General features: G+C 47.9%; 1 protein-coding gene and 1 long non-coding RNA gene across 4 annotated transcripts; one reads left to right on the forward strand and one right to left on the reverse strand.

Moving 5' to 3' along the window:
- Positions 1 to 1,447: 1,447 nt before the first annotated feature.
- Positions 1,448 to 24,548, reverse strand: JPT1 (Jupiter microtubule associated homolog 1). Of its 3 annotated transcripts, none has more exons than XM_003913410.4 (5): positions 24,212 to 24,548; positions 16,970 to 17,112; positions 15,972 to 16,069; positions 15,069 to 15,087; positions 1,448 to 2,460 (listed from the first exon to the last, which is right to left on the reverse strand). In XM_003913410.4, the coding sequence occupies exons 1-5, from the start codon at positions 24,265 to 24,267 to the stop codon at positions 2,312 to 2,314; spliced, it is 465 nt and encodes a 154-aa protein (XP_003913459.1). In that variant the 5' UTR covers positions 24,268 to 24,548; the 3' UTR covers positions 1,448 to 2,311. The 3 variants fall into 3 exon arrangements, with proteins under 3 accessions (XP_003913459.1, XP_009189479.2, XP_009189480.1); XM_009191215.3 differs by lacking the exon at positions 24,212 to 24,548 and adding an exon at positions 23,642 to 23,853; XM_009191216.3 differs by lacking the exon at positions 15,069 to 15,087 and having other exon boundaries at positions 24,212 to 24,544.
- LOC116272956 lies at positions 9,799 to 17,473 on the forward strand. The gene is made up of 2 exons (XR_004181470.1): positions 9,799 to 10,331; positions 16,873 to 17,473. It is a non-coding gene; the product is annotated as an uncharacterized LOC116272956 (long non-coding RNA).
- Positions 24,549 to 26,581: the final 2,033 nt, after the last annotated feature.

A 26,581-nucleotide genomic window follows, 5' to 3' on the forward strand; every position in this document is an offset into this window, starting at 1 on the left:
GGAACAGTCCCTTGAGGACTACAAAGTGAAATGAATCGGTTAACTGCTTTGTGTAAGTCTAGCTGGTTAAGAGCTAATTCACACTAGAGTTGGCTTGAAACATGGGAGCTTCAGCGTGGTTTCCCCTGGAAAGATGATTTTGATCAAACATAGGTAATCAGGACTGTCCTCAGGACTTTATGTGGAACTGACATGGCTTACCTACTCCCGTCTAGAAAATGCTGAACCGGGCCAGGAGCGGTGGCTCACGCCTGTAATCCCAGCACTTTGGGAGGCCAAGGCGGGCGGATCACGAGGTCAGGAGATCGAGACCATCCTGGCTAACACGGTGACACCATCTCTAATAAAAATACAAAAAATTAGCTGGGCGAGGTGGCGGGCCTGTAGTCCCAGCTACGGTGGAGGCTGAGGCAGGAGAATGGCGTGAACCCGGGAGGCAGAGCTTGCAGTGAGCTGAGATCACACCACTGCACTCTGGCCTAGGCAACAGAGCAAGACTCTGTATCCAAAAAAAAAAATTGGAGGACATCTAGCTGGTATCCACTGCAGAACTGCTTGCTTGCTGGTGGGGAGAAATCCCCACATATTTAAAGTTGGAGAACACTTTTTTTGACACAGGGTCTTGCTGTCACCCAGGCTGGAGTGCAGTGGTGCGATCGTGGCTCACTGCGGCCTCGATCTCACAGGCTCAAGCAATCCTCCTGCCTCAGCCTCCTGACTAGTCGTGTGTCATCACACCTGGCTATTTTTGGTAGAGATGAGGTTTCACCATGTTGCCCAGTCTTGGAGAACACTTTAAAATGTTACTGCCCAGAACAGTGGGGAGGTAGAAGAGTCTAACCTACTTTAGAGACTTCTTCAGAAAGAAACCCACTTCTCCCTGGGTCTTCATCTGTTTTAACTTGTTTTTGTTTGTTTGTTTTGTTTTTTTTTTTGAGACGGAGTCTCGCTCTGCCGCCCAGGCTGGAGTGCAGTGGCCGGATCTCAGCTCACTGCAAGCTCCGCCTCCCGGGTTCACGCCATTCTCCTGCCTCAGCCTCCTGAGTAGCTGGGACTACAGGCGCCCGCCACCTCGCCCGGCTAGTTTTTTGTATTTCTTAGTAGAGACGGGGTTTCACCGTGTTAGCCAGGATGGTCTCGATCTCCTGACCTTGTGATCCGCCCGTCTCGGCCTCCCAAAGTGCTGGGATTACAGGCTTGAGCCACCGCGCCCGGCCTTGTTTGTTTTTTAAGGAGGTCTCGCTATGTTGCCCAGGATAGCCTCAAACTCCTGGGCTCAAGCATCCTCTTGCCTTGGCTTCCCAAGTAGCTAATTACAGGCACATCTGGCTATTTAACTTCAAATGACTCATCCAATCAGTGGGCAGGATTTATAGTGACAAAGAGAAAAGCATCTAACCAGAGAGAACACTGAAACTATCTCAAAAAGAAGACACAGTACACAATGTTTCAAAATGTGGATATTGTTTACTTGAAGCAACAGTCCAGGATTGTGAAATACAACACACATTTTAAGGATGAGACTTTCCTTTCACGGTCAAGCACCAGCATCATGCACACAGCATCAAGTTATTTAAAAAAACACCCCTGTGGGGTCCCGTTCCTGAATGAAGGCCCACTTCGGTGTGATTGCCTCCCTTGCTTCACTGCTCTTAGTTCCAGTCAGTTTCATTGTACATCCAAGCCTTCCTCTGCCTGAGAGCAGAGGCTCTGCTCATCAGCCAGCCAGTCTTGTTACTATCTGGCTACTTTTTAAGGTTAAAAAATAAAAGGCAGTTTCTTTGCTTTGCAGGCGGCAAGGCATGAGGCACAGGCCTCTTCATTGTTCACATGGCACAGGAGGAGGCTCTGAGCAAAGGCCACTGGCAAGTTAGGGCAACACCAAGGCGGCTCTGTGGAGAGACTCCCTGTGCTGAGGCCTGGCAGGAACGGTGCCTGGGGACTGTTCATGGTCTGACCAGTTGAGGCTTGGTAAACCCAAGTAAAGTGTTAAAAACCTCAGTACAAAAGATCCTCTAACACATCTGGAACCAAATTATTTGTTCTTAAAAACACAGTACTAAGTGTCACAAAGCTTTCCCTCCAATCTACTACTAGAAAACACTCATGCCACGGCCCACAGACCCAGGAGTCAGGACAGAGAGAAACCTGTTCTTCAAAAGAAAAAAAAAGAAAAAAAAAAAAAGACAGCAGTACATAAAGTGCTTCTTTTTAATGAAACAAATCCAAGAGATGTACAGTCAGGCTCAAGTTGTGCAGTTCACAAGCATGGAGAAAACAGACAAAACGACAGCATTCAGGACAGTCAGAGCTAACCCAACACGAGGCTGGACTTGCCGCCAGGGGGATTTCTTCTGGATGGCACTGGGGCCGGGGCCACCGGGCTGGGCACAGGCGCAGCAGGCACCGGCTTCTCTTCACTCTGCCCCAGGCTGCCTGGCAAGTCTGTGTCCACATTTTCTATGAAAACAGGGAATAGAAATAACACTCATAACGACAGCTATTTCCTGTTAAGATTAAGGATCTTTTTTGTTTTTGGTTTGATGGTTGGAAACATACCTAAAAGTATAAAGAAAATAACAGTCACCCGCCACGCTCCCACTGCACAGAATTCACCAGTGTTCATCTTTCCCATATCTGTCACCCGCCACGCTCCCACTCCACAGAATTCACCAGTGTTCATCTTTCCCATATCTGTCACCCGCCACGCTCCCACTGCAGAATTCACCAGTGTTCATCTTTCCCATATCTGTCACCCGCCACGCTCCCACTCCACAGAATTCACCAGTGTTCATCTCTCCCATGTCTGCCACCCGCCACGCTCCCACTGCACAGAATTCACCAGTGTTCATCTTTCCCGTATCTGTCACCCGCCACGCTCCCACTCCACAGAATTCACCAGTGTTCATCTTTCCCATATCTGTTGTTTACATTCTTTTCTAAATTACACAAATACATGAGGACATGAAGATTTTTAAGTAAGAACAGGGAACTCTAGCTCTCTGGCCCCTTCCAGCTCCAGGTGGGTCAGGCTCTCACTACTCCCAGAGCTCCCACTGCAAGTCCTGTGCAGCCTTCTAGTCCACTTGTTTTATGTATATTTATTTACATTTAACCAGGTAACATGCAACATGTTTTGGTTACATTTAACATAAATGGTATCAACTTCCTTTTTTTCACTCTTGAAAATGTATCCATATTTACAAACAGGGTAGTAATTCACCTTGCTTATTAACTGTATTTTTTCAAATCTCTCACTTCACTGTCAAGCTTCACTTCTTTATAGTAATTATCCCATGACATAGGCTATTTATCCAATTCTCTGACCGCAAAAAAAACTGGAACAATCCAGCCTTTCCAAACGAATTGTTTCTCGTCAGGATTGTTTCCAAACCGAGAAAAAACACTGATTCAAAGTGAAAAGTGAATGCAAAAATTCTGTATTTTCGCCGGGCGCGGTGGCTCAAGCCTGTAATCCCAGCACTTTGGGAGGCCGAGACGGGCGGATCACGAGGTCAGGAGATCGAGACCATCCTGGCTAACACGGTGAAACCCCGTCTCTACTAAAAAAGACAGAAAACTAGCCGGGCGAGGTGGCGGGCGCCTGTAGTCCCAGCTGCTCGGGAGGCTGAGGCAGGAGAATGGCGTGAACCCGGGAGGCAGAGCTTGCAGTGAGCTGAGATCCGGCCACTGCACTCCAGCCTAGGCGGCAGAGCGAGACTCCGCCTCAAAAAAAAAAAAAAAAAAAAAAAAATTCTGTATTTTCTATGAAAGGAAAATGTTTACTAAGAATTTAATAGTTGACATATTTTTTTATTTTTAATTTTTTTGCAGGGGGTGGTGGTGAGGGATATTGAGACACGGTGTCACTCTGTGGCCCAGGCTGGAGTGCAGTGGCTCAATCACAGCCCACTGTAGCCTCAAACTCCTGTGCTCAAGCAGTCTTCCTGTATCAGTCTCCCATACAGCTGGGACTATAGGTGTGCACCACCACAACTGGCTATTTTTTTTATTTTTAAAAGATGGAGTCTCCTTATGTCACCCAGGCTGGTCTCAAATTCCTGGGCTCAAGTATCCTCCCTCCCATCTCAGCCTCCCTAAGTGCTGGGATTATAGGCATGAGCCACCTTCACCCTTCACACAGCCTAGTTTTCTTTTTTTCTTTTTTTTTTTTGGAGACAGGGTCTTTAACCTCTGCCTCCCAGATTCAAGCAATTCTCCTGCCTCAGCCTCCCGAGTAGCTGGGATTACAGGCACACACCACCATGCCTGATTGATTTTTGTATTTTTAGTAGAGACAGGGTTTCGCCGTGTTGGCCAGGCTGGTCTCGAACTCCTGGCCTCAAGTAAGCTGCCTACCTTGACCTCCCAAAGTGCTGGGATTATGGCATTAAGCCACTGCCTAGTTTTCTTTTTTTTTTTTTTTTTTTGAGGCAGAGTTTCGCTGTTGTTGTCCAGGCTGGAGTGCAGTGGTGCGATCTTGGCTCACTGCAACCTCCACCTCCTGGGCTCAAGCGATTCTCCTACTTCAGCCTCCCAAATAGGTGGGATTACAGGTGCACGCTACAACGCCCGACTAATTTTTTGTATTTTCAGTAGAGACAGGGTTTCACCATGTTGGCCAGGCTGGTCTCAAACTCCTGACCTCAGGCGATCCACCTGCCTTGGCCTCCCAAAGTGCTGGGATTACAGGTGTGAGCCTCCATACTCGGGCCTAGTTTTCTTTTTAATAGCAAGTTTATTTCAGTATGAACCAAATTAAGTTGCATATTCTAAGATATTTGTACAAATATTTCATAGAAGCCCTTTTGCCTGAAAATGCAGTAAGGGCAGTTAATAACGCTCCTATATTAATGGAATTTTTTTTTTTTTTTTTTTTGAGACTGGGTCTCATTCCGTCACCCAGACTAAAGTACAGTAGCGCGATCTTGGCTCACCATAACCTCCGCCTCCCTGGCTCAAGCAATTCTCCTGCCTTAGCCTCCCAAGTAGCTGGGGTTATAGCCTCAGGTGATCCACCTGCCTCAGCCACCCAAAGTACTGAGATTACAGGTCTGAGCCACTGTGCCCAGCCAAGAAGAGGTCTTTAAACTAAAAATATATATTCTTGCTGGACGTGGTGGCTCACACCTGTAATCCCAGCACTTTGGGAGGCCAAGGCGGGTGGATCACCTGAGGTCAGGAGTTCGAGACCAGCCTGACCAACATGGAGAAACCCCATCTCGACTAAAAATATAAAATTACCCAGGCATGGTGGTGCGCGCCTGTAATCCCAGCTACTCAGGAGGCTGAGGCAGGAAAATCGCTTAAACCCAGGAGGTGGAGGTTGCAGGGAGCCAAGATCACGCTACTGCACTCCAGCCTGGCAACAGAAAGACTCTGTCTTATAAAAAAAAAAAAAAAAAAAAAAAGTTTTTAAACACTTATTCTCAATTCATGTACTTACCTCATTACAGGCTACAAACAAACAAACCTCCCTCTTCTGTGGCTGCACTATTTCTGACTGGACAGACATTTATTTTGTTTATTTTTCATGCTTTGTTAATGTTAACATGCTACTGCTGCTTTTAACATTTCATGAATTTCTGGAACATTCTATGGAAGTAACATATAAAATGTTCTATACTATTTAACTACAAGCAAAAATAGAGTATGAAGCTTTTCAGAACAACAGCCGTCGCAATTATGAACTAAAACTCAGAGAAGGTCACCCATTAGTTTCCTATGGTTACATCCATTGTAAAAGAAGCAAGATGTCACGCCTGTAATCCCAGCACTTTGGGAGGCCGAGGTGGGTGGATCACGAGGTCAGGAGATCGAGACCATCCTGGCTAACACGGTGAAACCCCATCTCTACTAAAAATGCAAAAAATTAGCCGGCTGTGGCGGCAGGAGCCTGTAGTCCCAGCTACTTGGGAGGCTGAGGCAGGAGAATGGCGTGAACCCTGGACACGGAGCTTGCAGTGAGCCGAGATCGCGCCACTGCACTCCAGCCTGGGCAACAGAGGAAGGCTCCGTCTCAAAAAAAAAAAAAAAAAAGAAGCAAGATGAAATGCGTTGGCTCAGATACACAAGTCCTACAATAAGTGCCCCTGAAATAACCTAAATATAATTGTAAATATAAAAGAAAAACAAAACTCCACATTTAAAATATTCAAGATAAAGAGAATTCGAACTGAGACAACTTGATAGTTCAAGCAGTTTCATTTCTGCAGGTGGGACATGGCCTCCTGCTATACATACAGGATCTACTGAAGTCTTCATTCCCTGTCTGAATCAAGCAGTTAAGGAACATTCTGAAGAACAAAAAATTACCTTGCAGTCCTGCCATGGTGGTTCATTTTCATAAAGTCCTCTTCAGATGAATCAAGCTCAATCCTACTAATCTTATATTTGTCTTACATGATTACTAGAACTGTTTTGTTTTTCACAAATACATAACATACTAATAAAGAAGAAGAGGAAGAAGAAAAAAGCACCCATGGAGACTAAACAAGCAGCCATAGGCCTTACTTAATCTGTCCAGGCCAGGTGCAGTGGCTCACGCCTGTAAATCCCAGCACTTTGGGAGGCCAAGGCAGCCGCATCACCTGAGATCAGGAGTTTGAGACCAGCTTGGCCAACACGGTGAAACCCCATCTCTACAAAAGTACAAAACTTAGCCGGGCGTGTGTGCGCGCCTGTATTCACAGATACTCGGGAGACTGGGGCAGGAGAATCGCTTGAACCCGGGAGGCGGAGTTTGAAGTGAGCCAAGATCGTGCCACTGCACTCCAGCCTGGGCGACAGAGTGAGACTCTGTCTCAAAAATAAATTAAATAAATGTCTGTCCAGTCAGAAATACTCCAGTCACAGATGAGGGAGGTTTGTTCGTTTCCAGCCTATAATGAGGTAAGTACAGGAATTGAGAGTAAGTGTTCAGAAACTTTTATTTATGGCCGGGCGCGGTGGCTCAAGCCTGTAATCCCAGCACTTTGGGAGGCCGAGATGGGCGGATCACGAGGTCAGGAGATCGAGACCAGCCTGGCTAACACGGTGAAACCCCGTCTCTACTAAAAAATACATAAAACTAGCCAGGCGTGGTGGCGGCGCCTGTAGTCCCAGCTACTCGGGAGGCTGAGGCAGGAGAATGGCGTAAACCTGGGAGGCGGAGCTTGCAGTGAGCTGAGATCCGGCCACTGCACTCCAGCCTGGGCAACAGAGCCAGACTCCGTCTCAAAAAAAAAAAAAAAGAAACTTTTATTTATTTTTTTAGATGGAGTCTCTCTCTTGCCAGGCTGGAGTGCAGTGGTGCGATCTCAGCTCACTGCAACCTTCACCTCCCGGGTTCAAGCGATTCTCCTGCCTCAACCTCCCGAGTAGCTGGAATTTCATGCGCGCACCACCACGCGTGGCTAATTTTTGTATTTTTAGTAAAGACGGGGTTTCACCATGTTGGCCAGGCTGGTCTTGATCTCTTAACCTCGTGATCCGCACACCTCGGTCTCCCAAAGACGTGAGCCACCGTGCCCAGCCCAATGTTTAGAAACTTTTATACCAATTTGACACAGAAAGCTTTTGTCTGCTGAATTTAAAAAAAAAAAAAAAAAAAGCTTCAAATGAAATTATTTCTACCAAAATATACATTTTAGACACTCCTAACTTGTCTCTCTTATTTGGCACATCAGTAAGATAACTGAACAAAGACACCTCTATCTGAATAGAAATGATTCATTGTAAGCATCCAAGAATCAGAACTGGAAGAAATACAGCCGACCATCTAACTTGCCCGCAGTCAGGGAGACTTCTCTGCCTGAACTGCCGGGACCTTCTCCCTCTTAAAAGATTTCTCAAGACGGAAACTCCAAAGTCATTCCTGTAGCCATTCCTGCGTTTAATAGCCCAGGAGGTAAAAGAAACTTCCTGTACATCCAAAGGGAATCTATCTTAAACTGAATTGGGGTTGACCTTTCATCCTCTAGATGTATCTTATTACTGTACCCCAGCCAGGCACAGTGGCTCACACCTGTAATCCCAGAATTTTGGGAGGCCAAGGCAGGAAGATCAACATGAACCCAGGACTAGCCTGGGAAACATGGCAAAACCCTGTCTCTACGAAAACTACAAAAACTGGCCAAGCGCGGTGGCTCACGCCTATAATCCCAACACTTTGGGAGGCCAAGGCGGGTGGATCACGAGGTAAGGAGTTCGAGACCAGCCTGGGCAAGATGGTGAAACCGTCTCTACTGAAAACACAAAAATTAGCCGGACACAGTGGCGGGCATCTGTAATCCCAGCTACTCAGGAGGCTGAGGCAGGAGAATTGCTTGAACCCAGGAGGTGGAGGCTGCAGTGAGCTGAGATCATGCCACTGCATTCTAGCCTGGGCAACAGAGCAAGACTCTGTCTCAAAAACAAAACTACGAAAATGAGCCAGGCGTGGCAGCATGCAGCTGTAGCCTCCACGACTAGGGAAGCTGAGGCGAGAGGACGGCTTGAACCCAAAAGCCAGGGCTGCAGTGAATGGCGATTGTACCACTGCACTTGTGGCCTAGGCAACAGTAAGAACCTGTCTCAGTAAAGAAAAAATATTATTGTGCCCCTTGTCATTTTAAGACAGATGAACTAAAAGTTGCAGCAGTCAACAACACAGAATATATCAGGTCAAAAACTTAAAGGAAAAAGGCCAGGCACAGTAGCTTACACCTGTAATCCCAGCACTTTGAGAGGCCAAGGCAGGGGGATCACCTGAGGTCAGGAGTTCAAGACCAGCCTGGCCAACATGGTGAAATACCGTCTCTACTAAAAATACAAAAATTAGCCAGGTGTGGTGGCACATGCCTCTAATCCCAGCTACTCGGGAAGCTGAGGCAGGAGAATCGCTTGAACCTGGGAGGTGGAGTTGCAGTGAGCTGAGATCGTGCCACTGCATTCCAGCCTGGGCAACAGATCTAGCTCAATTAAAAAAAAAAAAAAAAAAGGAAAAAACAAAATCAGGTAACCACTGGGGGAGAAAAGAAAGGACTTAGGAGTTTGCAACCAGCCTGGCCAATATGGTGAAAACCCCGTGTCTGCTAAAAATTAAATCAGTTCAGCGAGGCTGGGCACAGTGGTTCATGCCTCCCAGTACTTTGGGAGGCCAAGGTGGGTGGATCACCTGAGGTCAGGAGTTCGAGACCAGCCTGGCGAACATGGCGAAACCCCGTCTGTACTAAAAATACAAAAAATAGCCAGGTGTGGTGGCACACACTGGTAGTCCCAGATACTCGGGAGGCTAAGGCAGGAGAATCGCTTGAACCTAGGAGTCGGAGGTTGCATTGAGCTGAGATCGCACCACTGTACTCCAGCCTGGGTGACAGAGCAAGACTGTCTCAGAAAAACAAAAACAAAACTGTGAGGGGGACTGAACAGGGAACAGATTATTAATTATGTGGTAGGACTAATGACACATTGTCGACATATTTCTCCAGGTTCCCCTAACTTCTAGTTATATTAACTGGCCAAAATAATTGAATAAAGATTACCTGAGTCTTGCTAAATAAGGTCTGACAGTGAAAGTATTCAGAATATAGAAAGCAGTGGAAACACCCGGGCCTGGTGGCTCACGCCTGTAATCCCAGCATTTTGGGAGGCCGAGGCAGGTGGATCACCTGAGGTCAGGAGTTCAAGACCAGCCTGGCCAACATGGTGAAATTCTGTCTTTACTACCAATAAAAAAAAAAAAAATCAGCCAGGCGTGGTGGCGGGCCTTGTAGTCCCAGCTACTCAGGGAGGCTGAGGTAGGAGAATCACTTGAACCCGGGAGGCGGGAGTGAGCCAAGATCGTGCCACTGTACTCCAGCCTGGACAACAAGAGCGAAACTCCGTCAAAGAAGGAGGGGAGGGAAGAAGGAAGGAAGCAAGCAGTGGAATCAAAAAAACCTAGATTTTACCTCCAGAAGTCTTTCCAGAACGGTACAAATAGAACACAAACAGTAACTAATACACACATCTTCGGTCCACTGCAAAAGTAACTGGTCCTATGATATTATCATATACATACATGGATGAAAATATACACACACAATCTGTTTTCGTCCATGGCTACCGGCCAGTAACTCCCATAGCCCTTGATATAGTCTTTTGTTACAATGGGGTGCATTAAGCCTCAGGAACAGCCCTCAGGAAACAGAATCTCTTTGTGACCTTCTGTCCTCCTTTTATCAGCCCAGGGCAGGACTGTAATCTGATGGCAGGTCAAAAGACCCTCAAGCCAGAGGGTTCTGCTCCATACCCTGGAGGAGGGAATGCTACGTGGAGAGGCCAAGAATCTGAACAGATGGGCCTTCTGAGTCTCCTTGTTCAGTCCACTGGTATGAAATCAAACCTTTTGTCTAATCACATTTCTGTACAGTTGTCAATCATGCTTATGTAATGAAGCCTCCATAAAAAACCAAAAGGGGCCAGGCATGGTGGCTCATGCCTGTAATACCAGCACTTTGGAAAGCCAAACCGGGTGGATTACTGGAGGTTAGGAGTTCAAGACCAGCCTGGCCAACATGGTAAAACCTCGTCTCTACTAAAAATACAAAATTAGCCAGGTATAGTGGCGTGCATGTGTAATCTCAGCTATTCAGGAGGCAGAGACACGAGAATTGCTTAAACTCAAGAGGCGGAGGTTGCAGTGAGCCGAGATCATGCCATTTCACTCTAGCCTGGGCAAAAAGTGTGAAACTTTGCCAGGCACGGTGGCTCACAGTCATAATCCTAGCACTTTGGGAGGCCGAGAAGGGTGGATCACCTGAGGTCAGGAGTTCCAGACCAGCCTGACCAACGTGACAAAACCCTGTCTCTACTAAAAATAAAAAATTACCTGGGTGTGGTGGTGGGTGCCTGTAATCCCAGCTACTCGGCCGGGCGCGGTGGCTCAAGCCTGTAATCCCAGCACTTTGGGAGGCCGAGAGGCGGGTGGATCACGAGGTCAGGAGATCGAGACTATCCTGGCTAACATGGTGAAACCCTGTCTCTACTGAAAATACAAAACTAGCCGGGCTGGTGGCGTGGTAGCTCAGCCACTTGGGAGGCTGAGGCAGGAGAATGGCGTGGAACCCGGGAGGCAGAGCTTGCAGTGTGAGCCGAGATCAGGCCACTGCACTCCAGCCTGGGAGCACAGCTGCAGACTGCCCCCAAAAAAAAAAAAAATCCCAGCTACTCAGGAGGCTGAGGAAGGAGAATCGCTTGAACCCGGGAGGCGGAGGATGCAGTGAGCCAAGATCGCACCACTGCACTCCAGTCTGGGCAACAGAGTGAGACTCCATCTCAAAAAAAAAAAAAAAGAGCGAATCTCCATCTCAAAAAAAACCCCAAAAGGGGCTGGGCATGGTTTCTCACTTTGGGAGGCGAAGGTGGGAAGATTGCTTGAGTCCAGGAGGTGGACGCTACAGTGAGCCATGATTACACCACTGCACTCTAGCCGGGGTGAGAGCAAAACTGCCCGAACTCAAAACACCGTGATGGATTCTGAGGATCTCCTGGTGATAACTGAACATCACGTGGTGCTGGCAAGGGTAACAACTCATCCATGTGCCAGGAGGGTGGCACACCCCAACTCCAAGGTATGGGAGCTCCTGCACTTGGGACCTTTCCTTACCAGGCCCCATGTATCCCCTCACCGGGCTGTTGATTTGTATCCTTTCAAATATCCTTCGTAAAAACCCAGGTGCAGTGGCTCATGCCTGTAATCTCAATACTTTTGGAGGCTGAGGCGGGAGGATCACATGACTAGCCTGTGTAACATAACATAGTGAGACCACATCTCTACAAAAAAGAAAAACAATTAGCCAGGCATGGTGGCATACACGTATATCCCAGCTACTCAGGAGGATGAGGCAGGAGGACTGCTTGAGCTCAGGAGTTTGAAGTTGCAGTGAGCTGTGAGGGCGACACTGCACTCCAATCTGGGAAACAGAGCAAGATTCAGTTTAGAAAAAAAAATGAAAAATATATGTATCGGCCGGGCGCGGTGGCTCAAGCCTGTAATCCCAGCACTTTGGGAGGCCGAGACGGGCGGATCATGAGGTCAGGAGATCGAGACCATCCTGGCGAACACAGTGAAACCCCGTCTCTACTAAAAAATACAAAAAACTAGCCGGGCGAGGCGGCGGGCGCCTGTAGTCCCAGCTACTCGGGAGGCTGAGGCAGGAGAATGGCGTAAACCCGGGGGGCGGAGCTTGCAGTGAGCTGAGATCCGGCCACTGCACTCCAGCCCGGGCGACAGAGCCAGACTCCGTCTCTCAGCCTCCCGAAAAAAAAAAAAAGTACAGAAAAAAAAATTGAATCATATATTCATAATGAACCTGTAAACATAAATGTTTCCCTAAGTTCTTTTTGTGAACCTCTCTAGCAAATTAAAACCATAGGAGTCGTCACAGGAACCGCAACTTGAAGCCAGTCAGTCAGAAGTTCCAGAGGCCCAGGCTTACAACTGATGGGAAGGAAGGGGTGGTCTTGTGGGACTGACCCTCAACCTGTTGAATCTGAGGTTATCTTCTGGTAGAGGGTGTAGAAACTGGATTGGAGGACTCCCAGCTGGTGTCCACTGATTGGTGTGTGGGGAGAAACCCCCAACATTTGGTCACAGGTGTCTTCTGTGTTGCTGATTGTTGTGGTGTGAAAAAAGAGGAAAAACACATCTGAGTGTTTTCCCCCTAAACAGGTCCTATAAGGAAGAACCCAGGCAATGCTCCCAAAGGCTCAGAAGCTTCTCCTCTAAGCCCCACCAAGAAACACTGTGAGGCCGGGCGCAGTGGCTCATGCACCCGGCTCATGGTGCCACGTGCCTGTAATCCCAGCTATTCAGGAGGCTGAACCAGGAGAATTGCTTGAACCCGGGAGGCAGAGGTTGCAGTGAGCTGAGATCCTGCCACTACACTCCAGCCTGGGTGACAGAGCCAGACTCCAACTCAAAAAAAAAAATCAACCAAAAAACAAAACACTGCGTAGAAGGCAGGAGAGGAATCTGCTTCTTCAACCTTTCTGTGTGTCCTTGTAAGCACACCACAAAACATAAGGGTATGAAAAGGCCTTAAGAGGAAGCTGCTGCTCTGTCTAGACCAGAGGGCCTTGTGACTGCTGCACTTCACCGATTGCTACTGCCTGACACTTATAAACCTTGCATTCATCAGCAATTCTTTAGCACTTATTAAAGAAATGCCAATAAATACTTCCAAGATTTAAGATAATTAAGTCAATGATCACAGCTCATTTCCACCTATAATTGGTAATATGGATGGTTAGCTGAAAAATTACATCTGCCCCCTAAATCATCATTTACAAAATCACCAAGCGGGTAACCAATGTCTTGCTGAATAAGCACCTCCCTATAAAAACAAATGAACGCCGGGCGCGGTGGCTCAAGCCTGTAATCCCAGCACTTTGGGAGGCCGAGACGGGTGGATCACGAGGTCAGGAGATCGAGACCATCCTGGCTAACACGGTGAAACCCCGTCTCTACTAAAAAATACAAAAAACTAGTCGGGCGAGGTGGCGGGCGCCTGTAGTCCCAGCTACTCGGGAGGCTGAGGCAGGAGAATGGCGGGAACCCGGGAGGCGGAGCTTGCAGTGAGCTGAGATCCGGCCACTGCACTCCAGCCTGGGCGACAGAGTGAGACTCCGTCTCAAAAAAAAAAAAAATAAAAATAAAAAATAAAAACAAATGAACTTTGTGAGCTGAGCTTGAAATGCTTATATTAAAAAGCTCTCTCTGGCTGGTGTGAGTTATCTTGATTGTTCATAGTTACAGATCAACCTCCTTGTTTTACTCTTTCCCCTCTTCTCTATACTGCACTTGGCTAGTCTGTAATAAATAACCACATAAATACAAAAAGCTCTCAGCTGGGCGCTGTGGCTCATGCCAGTAATATCAACACTTTGGGGAGGCTGAGGTGGGAGGATCACTTAAGCTCAGGAGTTTGAGACCAGCCTGGGCAACATAGTGAGACCTTATCTCTACTAAAAATAAAAAGAAATTAGCGAGGTGTGGTAGTGTACCCCTGTAGTCCCAGCTACTCGGGAGGCTGAAGTGGGAGGATCACTTAAGCCCAAAGAAGCCACAGTGAGCTGTGATTGCCCACTGCACTCCAGCCTTGGCAACAGAGAGACACCTGGTCTCAAAAAAAAAAAGTTCTCAGGCCGGGCGCGGTGGCTCAAGCCTGTAATCCCAGCACTTTGGGAGGCCGAGACGGGCGGATCACGAGGTCGGGAGATCGAGACCATCCTGGCTAACACGGTGAAACCCCGTCTCTACTAAAAAAATACAAAAAACTAGCCGGGCGAGGTGGCGGGCGCCTGTAGTCCCAGCTACTCGGGAGGCTGAGGCAGGAGAATGGCGTGAACCCGGGAGGCGGAGCTTGCAGTGAGCTGCGATCCGGCCACTGCACTCTAGCCTGGGCGACAGAGCGAGACTCCGTCTCAAAAAAAAAAAAAAAGTTCTCATTAAGTGTAACAAATACTGACCTGATTAATATGTATGTGTGTGTATACATATATTTTGGTTTAGTTTATTTTTTTAAGGCAAGGTCTCCCTCTGTCACCCATACTGGAGTATAATGGTGTGATCTCTGCCCATTGCAACCTCCACGTCCTGGGCTCAAGCAATCCTCCTACCTGAGCCTCCCGAGTAGCTGGACTACAGGCATGTGTAACCATGCCAGGCTAATTTTTGTACTTTTTTATAGAAACAGGGTTTTGCCATGTTTCCAGGCTGGTCTTGAACTCCTGGGCTCAAGCAATCCACCTGCCTCAGCCTCCCAAAGTGTTGAGATTACAGGCGTGAGCCACCATGCCCAGCCAATATATGTAATTTTAAAGGATTCTGTTTTTTCCCTTCTATTACATTTCTAGCATTGATCGCATTACTGGCAGATTAAAAATGTGGCCATGTTTACTAACTTTCCAGTTTCATTTTTGTTCCTCTCCACCCAGAGTATGGCGACACTTGGAGCATGGCCAGGTTTCACTCCCCCATCTCTTTCCCCATGATTTAAATCAAGATTCAGATCTGTCCTGAAACCATGGACAGAGCCAGAAATTTGGTCTTCAGAAGTACTCACCATGAATATCACCTTCTCCCTAGAAAAGAAAAAAATTCAAAAATTTACTTCCTATTTTAATTTTGGAACACACAAAACAGTCATAGTTCATAGCAGCTAACATCTACTGGAAACCAAATGTGACATTTCATTGTGATGCAATCAAGTACAGGGTCAGTCGGCTACCTCTGTCCAACTTAGGACAATGCTATGCAAAAATTCTGCATGATAAATTGCTCTAGTGCCAGTACCACATCTAAAACAAACAAACAAAAAAACCCAACATTTCCTCTGATGACCTAACACCAATTAGCATTTCAGTGATCTTTTATTAGAATGGAAAACTGGTGAATCTATCCTTTCATCTCTCTCCTTTCCCCTCATCTAGTTGTAGAAGGACCCCTATCAGTTCCAAAGCCCTTCTCCAGTTCTCTCGGCACTCAGACAGGTGACGCCTCACTGTGCTCTGAGGGCTTTAGTGCTTAGTCGGGCAGGGTCTTTCCACTTTGCAGCACACACCCTGGGGGGCTTGGTGGCAGTACTCAATTGCAGACACAACTAATGGTAATGCCAGCACTAGTCTCCTGGAGTTCAACGCAAAGCAGTATCTGCAAAAAAAACAGCCCCTGAACTCAGAAACGCTTCTATATATGAGACACACAGGAAGTGAGAAAGAACCGCAAGTTCCAAAAATCAATATGGGAGATAAAACAAATCCTAATGGTAAAAGAGATACAGAAACAGACTGAGACCATGTTAACACACTTCTATGATTTTACTATCCATCTTCCATTATCAATATGGCCCAGTCCCTTTCCTAACTACATCAATGTAAAATTCCAGTGGGAGAACTGAAACTCTTAGTACAAATTTCAGAATCATATTGACCTCAAAGCCTTTCTGGCCTCATGCTGTCACACTGACCTTCAGATCTAAGAAGTCTCCGGAGCTTGCTTCAGAGGAGTTCCTTCTCTGCAGTCCAGATGACTCCAAGTCTTCCCTGCCACCGCTAGACTTGGCACCTAAAAATCAAAATATACTTTCTTCAGAAATACAATAGAAAAACTCTAAAGCAAAACACTTCAGGCTGGGTATGGTGGCTCATGCCTGTAACCCCAGCACTTTGGGAGGCCAAGGTGGGCGGATCACCTGAGGTCAGGAGTTCAAGACCAGCCTGGCCAACAGGGTGAAACCCTGTCTCTACTAAAAATATAAAAATTAGCTGGACGTGGTGGTGCATGCTTGTAATCCTAGCTACTTGGGAGGCCGAGGCAGGAGAATCATTTGAACTCGGGAGGTGGAGGTTGCAGTGAGCCAAGTTGGCACCACTGCACTCTGCACTCCAGCCTGGGCAACAGAATGAGACTCTGTCTCAAAAACAAACAAACAAACAAACAAAAACACACTTCAATTGACGTTATGTGTTAGTCTCATATTATGAAATGAGGAAACAGTCTTAAGGAAGTTAAGCTGATCACTTAAACATTAACTCAGTCTGACTTCAGTCCTTACTCTGATACATCACATAGCCTCTCAGTATTTCCCATTTCTTTCCTCTCAGGCTAAGTCTAAACTGTTGTTTATTACCATTAAGCTAGATTTTGTTATTAGTTCAAAACCAGCTGTAGTTGGTTTTTCTTTTGTTTGTTTTTGACACAGGGTTTCACTCTGTCACCTAGGCTGGAGGGCAGTGGCTCAATCACAGCTCACTGCAGCCTCCACCTCCTAAGCTCAGCAATCCTCCCACCTCAGCTTCCCGAGTATCAGGGACTAAAGGCACACTGCCACTACCACCAGCTAATTTTTGTTTTGTTTTGTTTTTTAGACACGGGGCGGGGGCACACGTTGGTGCCCAGGCTGCATCTGTGGCTGTTGATGCTGGGCCCATCCCTTTGAACAGTGAGCACAGATAACAAGAGTACCTGCCGACTTGGCCCAAGAAGCTTGATTTTCTTCAGGTGTCCCAAAGATATTAGAGGCCATTTTGTTCTTCCTCACAGGTTGTTCTGTTGGTTCATCAAAACCTAATGAAAAATTGGATCCACCACCTGGAGGCCGCAAAACCCTACAAATAATGGCAAAACATCAACTTCAGATCATACTGAAACATTTCTTGGCATAAATCTTTTCAGACAACTTTCATTTCACTTTCCTCACCCATTCATCTCCCTCACCCCCACAACAGATAGCTGCTAACAGGAAAAGGAATCACCTCCATCAGCGTCTACATTCAATGCTAGATGTTAAGATACTAAGTACTGCTTTATAATACTTGTAATAAGGTCATCGATCACACAAGGCAGCTCAAACAGCGTGGAACTCATCACAAATAACAGCCTGGTTGGTGTCCCCTTTTTGGAAATGGCAAAAGACCTAATGCACCTTACTCTACTGGGCTTGGCGGAATATATTTGCAAAGAAGTTTAGAAGCATTTCTTGTTATTATTCATTTAAAAATCGTTTCCAGGCACAGTGGCACACACCTGTAATCCCAGCACTCTAGGAGGCCAAAGCAGGATCATCATTTGAGCCTAGGAGTTCAAGACCAGCCTGGGCAACATGGCAAGACCCCGTCTCTATAAAAAAAAAATTAAAAATCAGCCAAGTGTAGCGGCACATGCCTGTGATCCCAGCTACACTGGACTCTGAGACAGAAGGATCGCTTCAGCCCAGGAGGTTAAGGCTGCAGTGAGCTTTGTTCCCACCGCTGAACTCCAGCCTGTGTGACAGAGCAAGACTGTCTCAAAATGTAAAAAGTAAATAATATATATATTTTTTTTTTTGAGACAGAATCTCGCTCTGTCGCCCAGGCTGGAATGCAGTGGCACACTCTCAGCTCAATGCAAGCTCCACCTCCCAGGTTCACGCCATTCTCCTGCCTTAGCCTCCTGAGTAGCTGGGACGACAGGTGCCCGCCACCACGCTTGGCTAATTTTTTGTGTTTTTAGTAGAGACAGGATTTCACTGTGTTAGTCAGGATGCTCTTGATCTCCTGACTTCATGATCCGCCCGCCTCGGCCTCCCAAAGTGCTGGGATTACAGGCGTGAGCCACTGCGCCCAGCCAAAAAAAGTATATTTTAAAAAAATCACTTCCTTCTTATTTTCAACTAGATAAATAACTTGGGCACGGTCAGTAGCAGGCCCCTGTAGTCCCAGTCATTCTGGAAGCTGAGTCAGGAGGATTGCTTGAGCCCAGGAGTTCAAGGCCAGCCTAGGCAACATAGTAAGATCCCCATCTCTAATCATTTATGCCCTTACACGCACATGCACACGTACATGCGCGCGCACACACACACACACAAGTTGGCTTGACCAATTTAGAAGCCCAAGAAGAGCTGATAATAGTCTCTTCTATCTCAACCTCACTAAAAAGCCATTTACATACTTGTACCTCACTATTCTCACAATAAACTTAAGTAACTACCCATGAGGACAAAGTCAGTATGAGAAATTAAGTAGAAGATTCCATGGCATGGTCTATGTCAGTATTCCTTTGAACATCATCTATAGCTCTCTGTTCCAACATGGTAATATATTTTTTAACATTTCCAAATCTTCCTGCCATAGGTTGACCAATTTGTCTCCTCCTTGGAAAAAGTCAATTTAACTCCTCATGCCACCTCTCAAAACAAAAAATGCAGGTGGTTTTATGGAAATACTTTTTTTTCTTTCTTTTTTTTTTTTTTTTTGAGACGGAGTCTCCCTCTGCCGCCCAGGCTGGAGTGCAGTGGCCGGATCTCAGCTCACTGCAAGCTCCGCCTCCCGGGTTCACGCCATTCTCCTGCCTCAGCCTCCCGAGCAGCTGGAACTACAGGCGCCCGCCACTTCGCCCGGCTAGTTTTTTTTTGTATTTTTTTGTATTTTAGTAGAGTGGGGTTTCACTCATGTTAGCTGTGGGATGGTCTCTGGACTCCTGACCTTAGTGATCTGGGCCTGTCTCAGCCTCCTAAAGTGCTGGGATTACAGGTTTGAGCCACGGCGCCTCGGCCTCTTTTTTTTTTTTTTTGAGATGGAGTCTCACAGGTCACCCAGGGCTGGAGTGCAGTGGGCGCTGATTCCTGCTCACTGCAAGCTTCTCAGCCTCCCAGGTTCACGCTTATTCTCCTGCCTCTCTAGCCTCCCAGTAGCTGGGACTACAGGCCTCACACCACGCCTGGCTAGTTTTTAGTATTTTAGTAGAGACAGGGTTTCACCATGTTAGCCAGGATGGTCTCATCTCCTGACTCCTGCATCCACCTCGGGCTGCCTCCCAAAGTGCTGGGATTACAGGCTTGAGCCACCGCTACCGCCTTTTTAAGGCACACCACTATTGTCGCCTCAGGCTTGAGTGCAGGCACTCTCGCCCACTGCAACCTCCTCACCCCGGTTCAGCCGACGCCCTACCTCAGCCTCCTAGTAGCTGGGATTACAGGCACCCGCCACCACCACCAAACAGCTAACTTTTTAGAATTTCAGATGGTTTCATCTGTTGGTCAGGCTGGTTCTAACTCCCTGACCTCCACCTGGCCTCCCCCAAAGGGGATTACAGGCGCAAGCCACTGCACCTGGCCCACCTGCTGAGACGTAGTCTCCCTGTCGCCTCAGGCTGAGGCAGTGGCCGGATCTCAGCTCACTGCAGCTCCGGCCCCCGGTTTATTACACCATTCTCCTGCCCTTTAGCCTCCCAAGTAGCTGGGACTACAGGCTCTCGCCACCCGCCCGGGCTAGTTTTTTTGTATTTTTTTCAGTAGAGACTGGGTTTCACTGCATAGCTGTAGGATGGTCTCGGATCTCCCGATTCCTCGTGGATCTCACTCGCCTCGGGCCTCCGCCAAGTGCTGGGATTACAGGCTTGAGTGCCCACCGCTACTCTCGCCTTCCAAATTTTTGCATTTTTAGTAAAGACAGGGTTTCACCCACGCTGGTCAAGCTGGTCTTGAACTCCTGAGCTCAGGCAGGATCCGCCTGTGTCGCCTCCCAAAGTGCTGGGATTATAGGCATGAGCCACCGAGCCCAGCCAACTTTTTTTTTTTTTTTAAACTTTTTTCTTTTTTGTTGTTTTCCTACTGCCCTGTGTAATTACAGAATATGGAAGGACTTCTAATCCACTGATTCAATTCCTTTACTGCTGATAATGAAGTGGGTCTGGTTCGAGTTTCTTCAGCAGAAGTTTTAATAAGAAAACATGACGGAGTCTGTTTCAGTTCTGGCTGAGTGTAGTGGAGCGCTGGATCTCGGCTCACCGTGTCCACCTTTGCCACGGGCCGCCGACTTCTCCTGTTCAGCCTCCTGAGCACCACCGCCTGCCATCTTTGTATTTTGTAGAGATCGGGTTTCACGGTGTTAGCCAGGATGGTCCTGACTTTGACCTCGGATCCGGCCTGTCTGGCTCCCAGTGTTGATTATAGGTTTGAGCCATCATACCGGGCCAGAATAAGAAACATTTTGATCTTGTTTTGTTTTTTGTTCTTTTGCCCAGGCTGGAGTGTGTCGGCGTGATCTCAGCTCATTCCAACCCTCCGCTTCTTCTGTCTGCTGGGACTCCTGCCCAGCCTCTCGAGCACCTGGGATTACAGGCATGCGCCTAATTTTCATGCCTGGCTAATTTTTTTTGTATTTTTAGTAGAGACGGTTTTCTCCATGTTAGTCAGGCTGGTCTGAACTCGGACTCAGGTGATCCAATTCACTGCCTCCCAAAGTGCTGGGATTACAGGCGTGAGCCACCGGGCCTGGCCATTCTTTCTTTCTTTTTCTTTTTTTGAGACGGAGTCCCACTCTGTTGCCCAGGCTGGAGTGCAGTGGCATGATCTCAGCTCACTGCAAGCTCCGCCTCCCAGGTTCACACCTTTCTCCTGCCTCAGTCTCCAGAGTAGCTGGGGCTACAGGCGCCTGCCACCAAGGCCAGCTAATTTTTTGTATTTTTGGTAGAGATGAGGTTTCACTGTGTTAGCCAGGATGGTCTCGATCTCCTGACCTTGTGATCTGCCTGCCTCCCAACATAGTAAGATCCAAACTGCTGGGATTACAGGTGTGAGCCAGCATGCCCGGCCAAGAAACATTTTTCTAAGAATATATAGCACTTCTAGCTGGGTGTGGTGCCGCGAACCTGTAATCCCAGCTACTCAGGAGGCTGAGGTAGGAGAATCGCTTGAACCCAGGAGGCGGAGGCTACAGTGAGCTAAGATCGTGCCACTGCACTCCAGCCTGGGCAAAAGAGCAAGACTTCGTCTCTAATAATATTAATAATAAAATTAAGGCCAGGAGCGGTGGCTCATGCCTGTTTTCCCAGCACTTTGAGAGGCTAAGGCAGGCGGATCACGAAGTCAAGAGATTGAGACCATCCTGGCCAATGTCGTGAAACTCTGTCTCTACTCAAAAAGTACAAAAATTAGCTGGGCATGGTGGCATGTGCCTGTAGTCCCAGCTATTCAGGAGGGTGAAGCAGAAGAATCGCTTGAACCCGTGAGGCAGAGGTTGCAGTGAGCCGGAGATCGTGCCACTGCACTCCAGCCTGGCAACAGAGTGAGACTATGTCTCAAAAAAAAAAATTAATTTTAAAAAATAAGGCTGGGCGTGGTGGCTCACGCCTGTAATCCCAGAACTTTGGGAGGCCAAGGCGGGCGGATCACCCGAGGTCGGGAGTTTGAGACCAGCCTGGCCAACATGGAGAAACCCTGTCTCTACTAAAAATACAAAATTAGCCAGGTGTGGTGGTGCATGCCTGTAATCTCACCTAGTCGGGAGGCTGAGGCAGGAGAATCGCTTGAACTCAGAAGGCGGAGGTGAGCAGAGATTGGGCCATTGCACTCAAGCCTGGGCAAGAAGAGCAAAACTCCATCTCCAAAACAAAACAAAAAAAATCAAGAAAAAGACACTAGTACCCAAACACCAGCGTAAGAGCAAGTCAAAACTCTAATCAGTCCAACTTTCTAAAGGTCTCTGTTCCTCCTGCAATAGCAGGTAGTAACCAACTCGGATGACGTCAGTGTTGTAGAGACCATTTGTAATAGTGAGACATCCCCAAACAAAGGATGTAGATCATAAGGCAGAAAGTACAATGTTTTAGGATCCTACTATTCTTTCAGAATCATACATGACAACTAAATCAGGATTATATATTTAAGACTGAACAAAAATGTGTCCATGTACTGTAGATAACGATTTTTTAAAAATTACTCCTTTTCTTTCTTCTCTCTTTAAATCCCGAAGTTTCCGTATATCTTTGCAGATCATTCCTTACCAGACTAAATTTATAACGAGTTTATGGGGCCAGGAGAACATTATTGGACAAAATTAAGTTTATGAGAATTAGGTGAGATTATAGAAAAAGGGAAGGTAGAGAGACAATAAAATGACAATGCTACTACAGTCCCTAGAGCACAATACTGGAGGGGAATTGATGGCAAAAGGTGAATTAAACATTCATTCCACAGGATCAAAACTCATTTGTCTCATATTTCAAATGTACATATGAAAAAACTAAGTGTGAGGATTCATTTGACCTGATTACTGAAATTCTTTGCAAAACACTAATATGAACTCAACCCCAAATAAAACCCCAGATTACACATTATCATTCTGACAACTGAAGTCTAACCGGCAGAAAGTTGGCCTCACAACACAAAATGAAAAACCAAGGCTCAATCTGTTCCTGTCCGCTGAAAAAATTATCTCATTGGGAAGAAAACAGAAAGGGAGCAACCAGTTTCCTGTGCTACTCAAGTTCCCTATCCCAGTAATCACCAATTTATTTTTTTGAATTTTACCCAATCTTTTTGACCTTGTAAACCTGAAAGAAATGAGTTGTAAAGAAATGTCATTTCCCATGCTTTCCTCCTAAGGCTCAATTGCTGAGTGAGGCGTGCTTTTTGTTCCCAAGTTCTCTAACCCCTGTGAGATATTGCTATTTCACGTGTCTTCTTAGCCCCACAAAATGGCTCCCTTTGTGCCACTTGGCCAGGACCCCGAGGCTAGCCACACATGAATGCAGGTCATAATCGATGTAAAATACATGCTCAAAAAAGTGAAATTTAAGCTTCCTCCAAGCCTTGAGAAGGATCCCAGACATAACTGTAACCCACCTTAAGGAACAGTGTGCAATTAGCTGAGACAATGTGGACACCTTCTACAGAATCCAAACCCTTCCACCAAGTTAAGCAAGGACTTGAAAAGGGTTCCTGTCCAAACACTGTACCCAGTGCCTCAAGCCCAAAAAGCAGTGGGATGAAGGGCAAGAAAAATCCCTCGCTTCCCAGGTAGAGCTACCACGTTAGAGACAATGGATGTCTCCGGCCCCGCCCAAGAACAAGAAACCTCCTCCTGCAAGGGAACCAGGGCCAGGGATGAACTCATTGGGCAAACGTCAAAGGAGGAAGCGAAGGTAGGATGCAAAGACCATGGTCCGAAGGTTTAAGCGCAGAAAACCCACTCGGGTTGGCTCATTCCCCCTCCCTCTTAGAAATGAGCGCAGGGAGGGGGAGAAGGGGTCTTTCCTTTGTTAGGAAAGGGGAGACACTTGGAAGAGGGGAGGCACTTCGAGGAAGGGAAGAACGGTTGGGTCCTGAATGCGGGGTGAAAGGTCGTGATGACCAGCCCCGCCCGACCACAAATGCACCTGCCAGGTAGGTCCGAATAAGGAGTGGGGCACGGCGAGGGTAAGAAGCCCCCCGGACGTAATCGATCCGGTCTCCGGATCCGATGGCTGCGCGCGAGAGCAAGACCAACCGCATGCCACGGGCCAAAGGCAGGAGCGCGTGGCCCAGCAATGGGACAATAGGGCCTGACCATGCATGGGGCCCTAAGGCTCCCCGGGCACCTGGGGGGCCAAGCCCACCACCCTGGGGATGGACCAGCCCGGATGCCCACAGAAGAAAGGGAAGCCCTCCCCACAGGTTCCGATTAACGAAAACCGGCCGTGCTCCGAGGGGCGACCAGCTCCGGCCTCCCCAGCCCCTGGCTCCGTGGGAGGAATGAATGGAAAGCAGCAGGGACCCGGGTGGGGCCGGCGCGCAGGGCTCGCCAGGCGGCACAAAGGCGGCGCCGACGGCAGAACCCCGCCACCCGCCCCGGAGCGAGCACAGAGCACCGGGCTTGTTACCCGCAACGACCGGCGCGAGGCCCCGCCGGCAGCGGCCCTCCCGGCCCCTCAGCCCCGTGCGGCTCGGGCGCGACCCGGTTGCCTCACCGGGAGCTATTCCTGCTGTTAGGGTCGACTCCCTTGAAGGTGGTCGTCGTCGTCATGGCGCCGAGGAGCGAGGTAGGCTGGCGCGGGAGCAGAACGCTCAAAGGGTCGGACCCGAGGTGCGCAGGGTAACTCCACACCCAAGAGCCGGCCACCGCCGCAGGAGCCGCCGCCACCGCCTGTCCGGGCGAGCGACACTTTTATAGACTTCTCAAAGCCCTCCCCCTAATCCTCCGGCATTGGCCGATTCAAATGAACCCTTTCGTTCCTATTGGCTTTCTGGAGTGCCAAGCACCATGCGGCATTACGATAGGCTGTGGCGGCCACGGCTCAGCCTAAGCCCGCCCCCTTCCTGGACTGGGAAGGCCTTGGGACGCTCTCCCCTCCCCCACCCCAAAATCTCGGCGATGATTGGACAGAAGGCGAATCTACCTCGCGCTGGGTACAAGTCGTGCTGGCTGTCACTTTAAAACGTTACCTGACAGAGGGTGAAGCTCTTTCTTGGGGAGTTACAACCTCGGCAAGCAGAAGGGAGATTTGTCACTGTTACTATTCTCTCATTTGCTTTACTGATGGTGGAATAGTAAGGGCATCCTCCTTAAAGGATGAAAAGTACTGCAACAAGTTGACATTTATTTATTGAATACCTACTGTGTGTCCCATTTAGAAACCTAATAGTCTCAAAGCAGCAGCACTATGAGTCAGCAACAGAGAGCACGCCAAGATGATCCCTTTTAAAAGGACTGGAAATTCTTTACATTTTAATGTTACTGTTTAGTTGTAATGGGTGGTGCATGTACTGGGTGAAAATTACAGTCGCTCCTATTTGGGGGCCTATTCTAAGGCTGGTTAATGCCTGGCACCAGGAATGGCCTCATTCCCTGCTACCAAGACTATGGGAGCAGCTCAGGCCTCTGCAGCTGTTTATAACCCTTAAGTCATGACTCTTCCACCTGTCTGGGTAAATCTATCCACGCAACAAATGCAGACACACTTGGAGGACTCAGGAATGATGGTTTACAAGATCATAATAGGAAAGCCTTGGGCAAAAGAGGGCAGGCAGTTGATAGATAAGCCCTTCTCATGTCTTGCATATTTCCTCAAGGCAGATGTCTTTGCTCAATATTTCCAAAATAATTGAACCACATTCCTCTTTGCAAAGCCACCTTCCAGGTAGTTGGAAGTTTGTATTCTGGGCAGTCTAGGTTAACCACCCTCCCCCTGGGCTTTCATGAAAAGCCAGTGAGAAGTTCTCTTCTAGAAAGCATGGATCATGCATTTATGTGCTTACCACAACAGTGTGAAGCACACCAATTGTTTGCGTTAGAAAGTTCCCTTTTTTTCTTTCTTTTTTTGAAGTGGAGTTTCGCTCTTGTCACCCAGACTAGAGTGCAATGGCGCTCAATGCAACCTCTATCTCCCAGGTTCAAGCAATTCTCCTGCCTCAGCCTTCCTAGTAGCTGGAACTACAGGCACGCACCACCACCCCTAATTTTTGTATTTTTAGTAGAGATGGCATTTCACCATATTGGCCAGGCTGGTCTCAAACTCCTGACCTCAGGTGATCCACCCTCCTTGGCCTCCCAAGGGCCTTAGGGATTACAGAGGCGTAAAAATACACCACACCTATTAAAAATCTTTTACCCCTCTCTTTTTTTTTTTTTTTTTTTTTTTTTTTTTGAGACAGAGTCTTGCTCTGTCACTCAGATATGAGCCAGTGGCGTGATCTCTGCTCCTGCAGCCTCCACCTCCCCAGGAGTTCTTGATTCTCCTGCCTCAGCCTCCCAAGTGGCTGGGGACTACGGTGCATGCCATTATGCCTGGCTGAATTTTTGTAGTTTATTAGTAGGAGACGGGGATTGCATATTGTAGAGCATAGTCTCACTCTCCTGACCCCTTAAGTGATCCCACCCACATGGCCTCTAAGTGCTGGGATTACAGGCATGAACCACCACCATGCGGACCCATCTTCCCAATCTTTTTTTTTTTTGAGATGGAGTCTTGCTCTATCACCCAGGCTGGAGTGCAGTGGCGGATCTCAGCTCACTGCAAGCCTCCTCTCGGGTTCAGCCATTCCTCCTGCCTCAGCCTCCCGAGTAGCTGGGACTACAGGCACCACCGCCAGCCAGCTAGTTTTGTATTGCTGAGGCAGGGTTTCACCGGCGTAGTAGCCAGGATGGTCGATCTCGGCCTCATGATCCATGCGTCGGCCTCCCAAAGAGTGATGCTTTGGGATTGCAGGCTTGGAGTGCAGCGCCCTGACCCTTCAATCTTTTTTTTTTTGGGGTGATGGAGTCTTGCTCTATGCGTGAGGCTGGAGTGCAGTGAAGTGATCTGCAAAGCTCTTGGCTCCTGCCTCCGAGGTTCATGTTC

Source organism: Papio anubis, unplaced genomic scaffold (genome assembly GCF_008728515.1).
Source record: "Papio anubis isolate 15944 unplaced genomic scaffold, Panubis1.0 scaffold278, whole genome shotgun sequence".
Classification (NCBI taxonomy): Eukaryota; Metazoa; Chordata; class Mammalia; order Primates; family Cercopithecidae; genus Papio; species Papio anubis.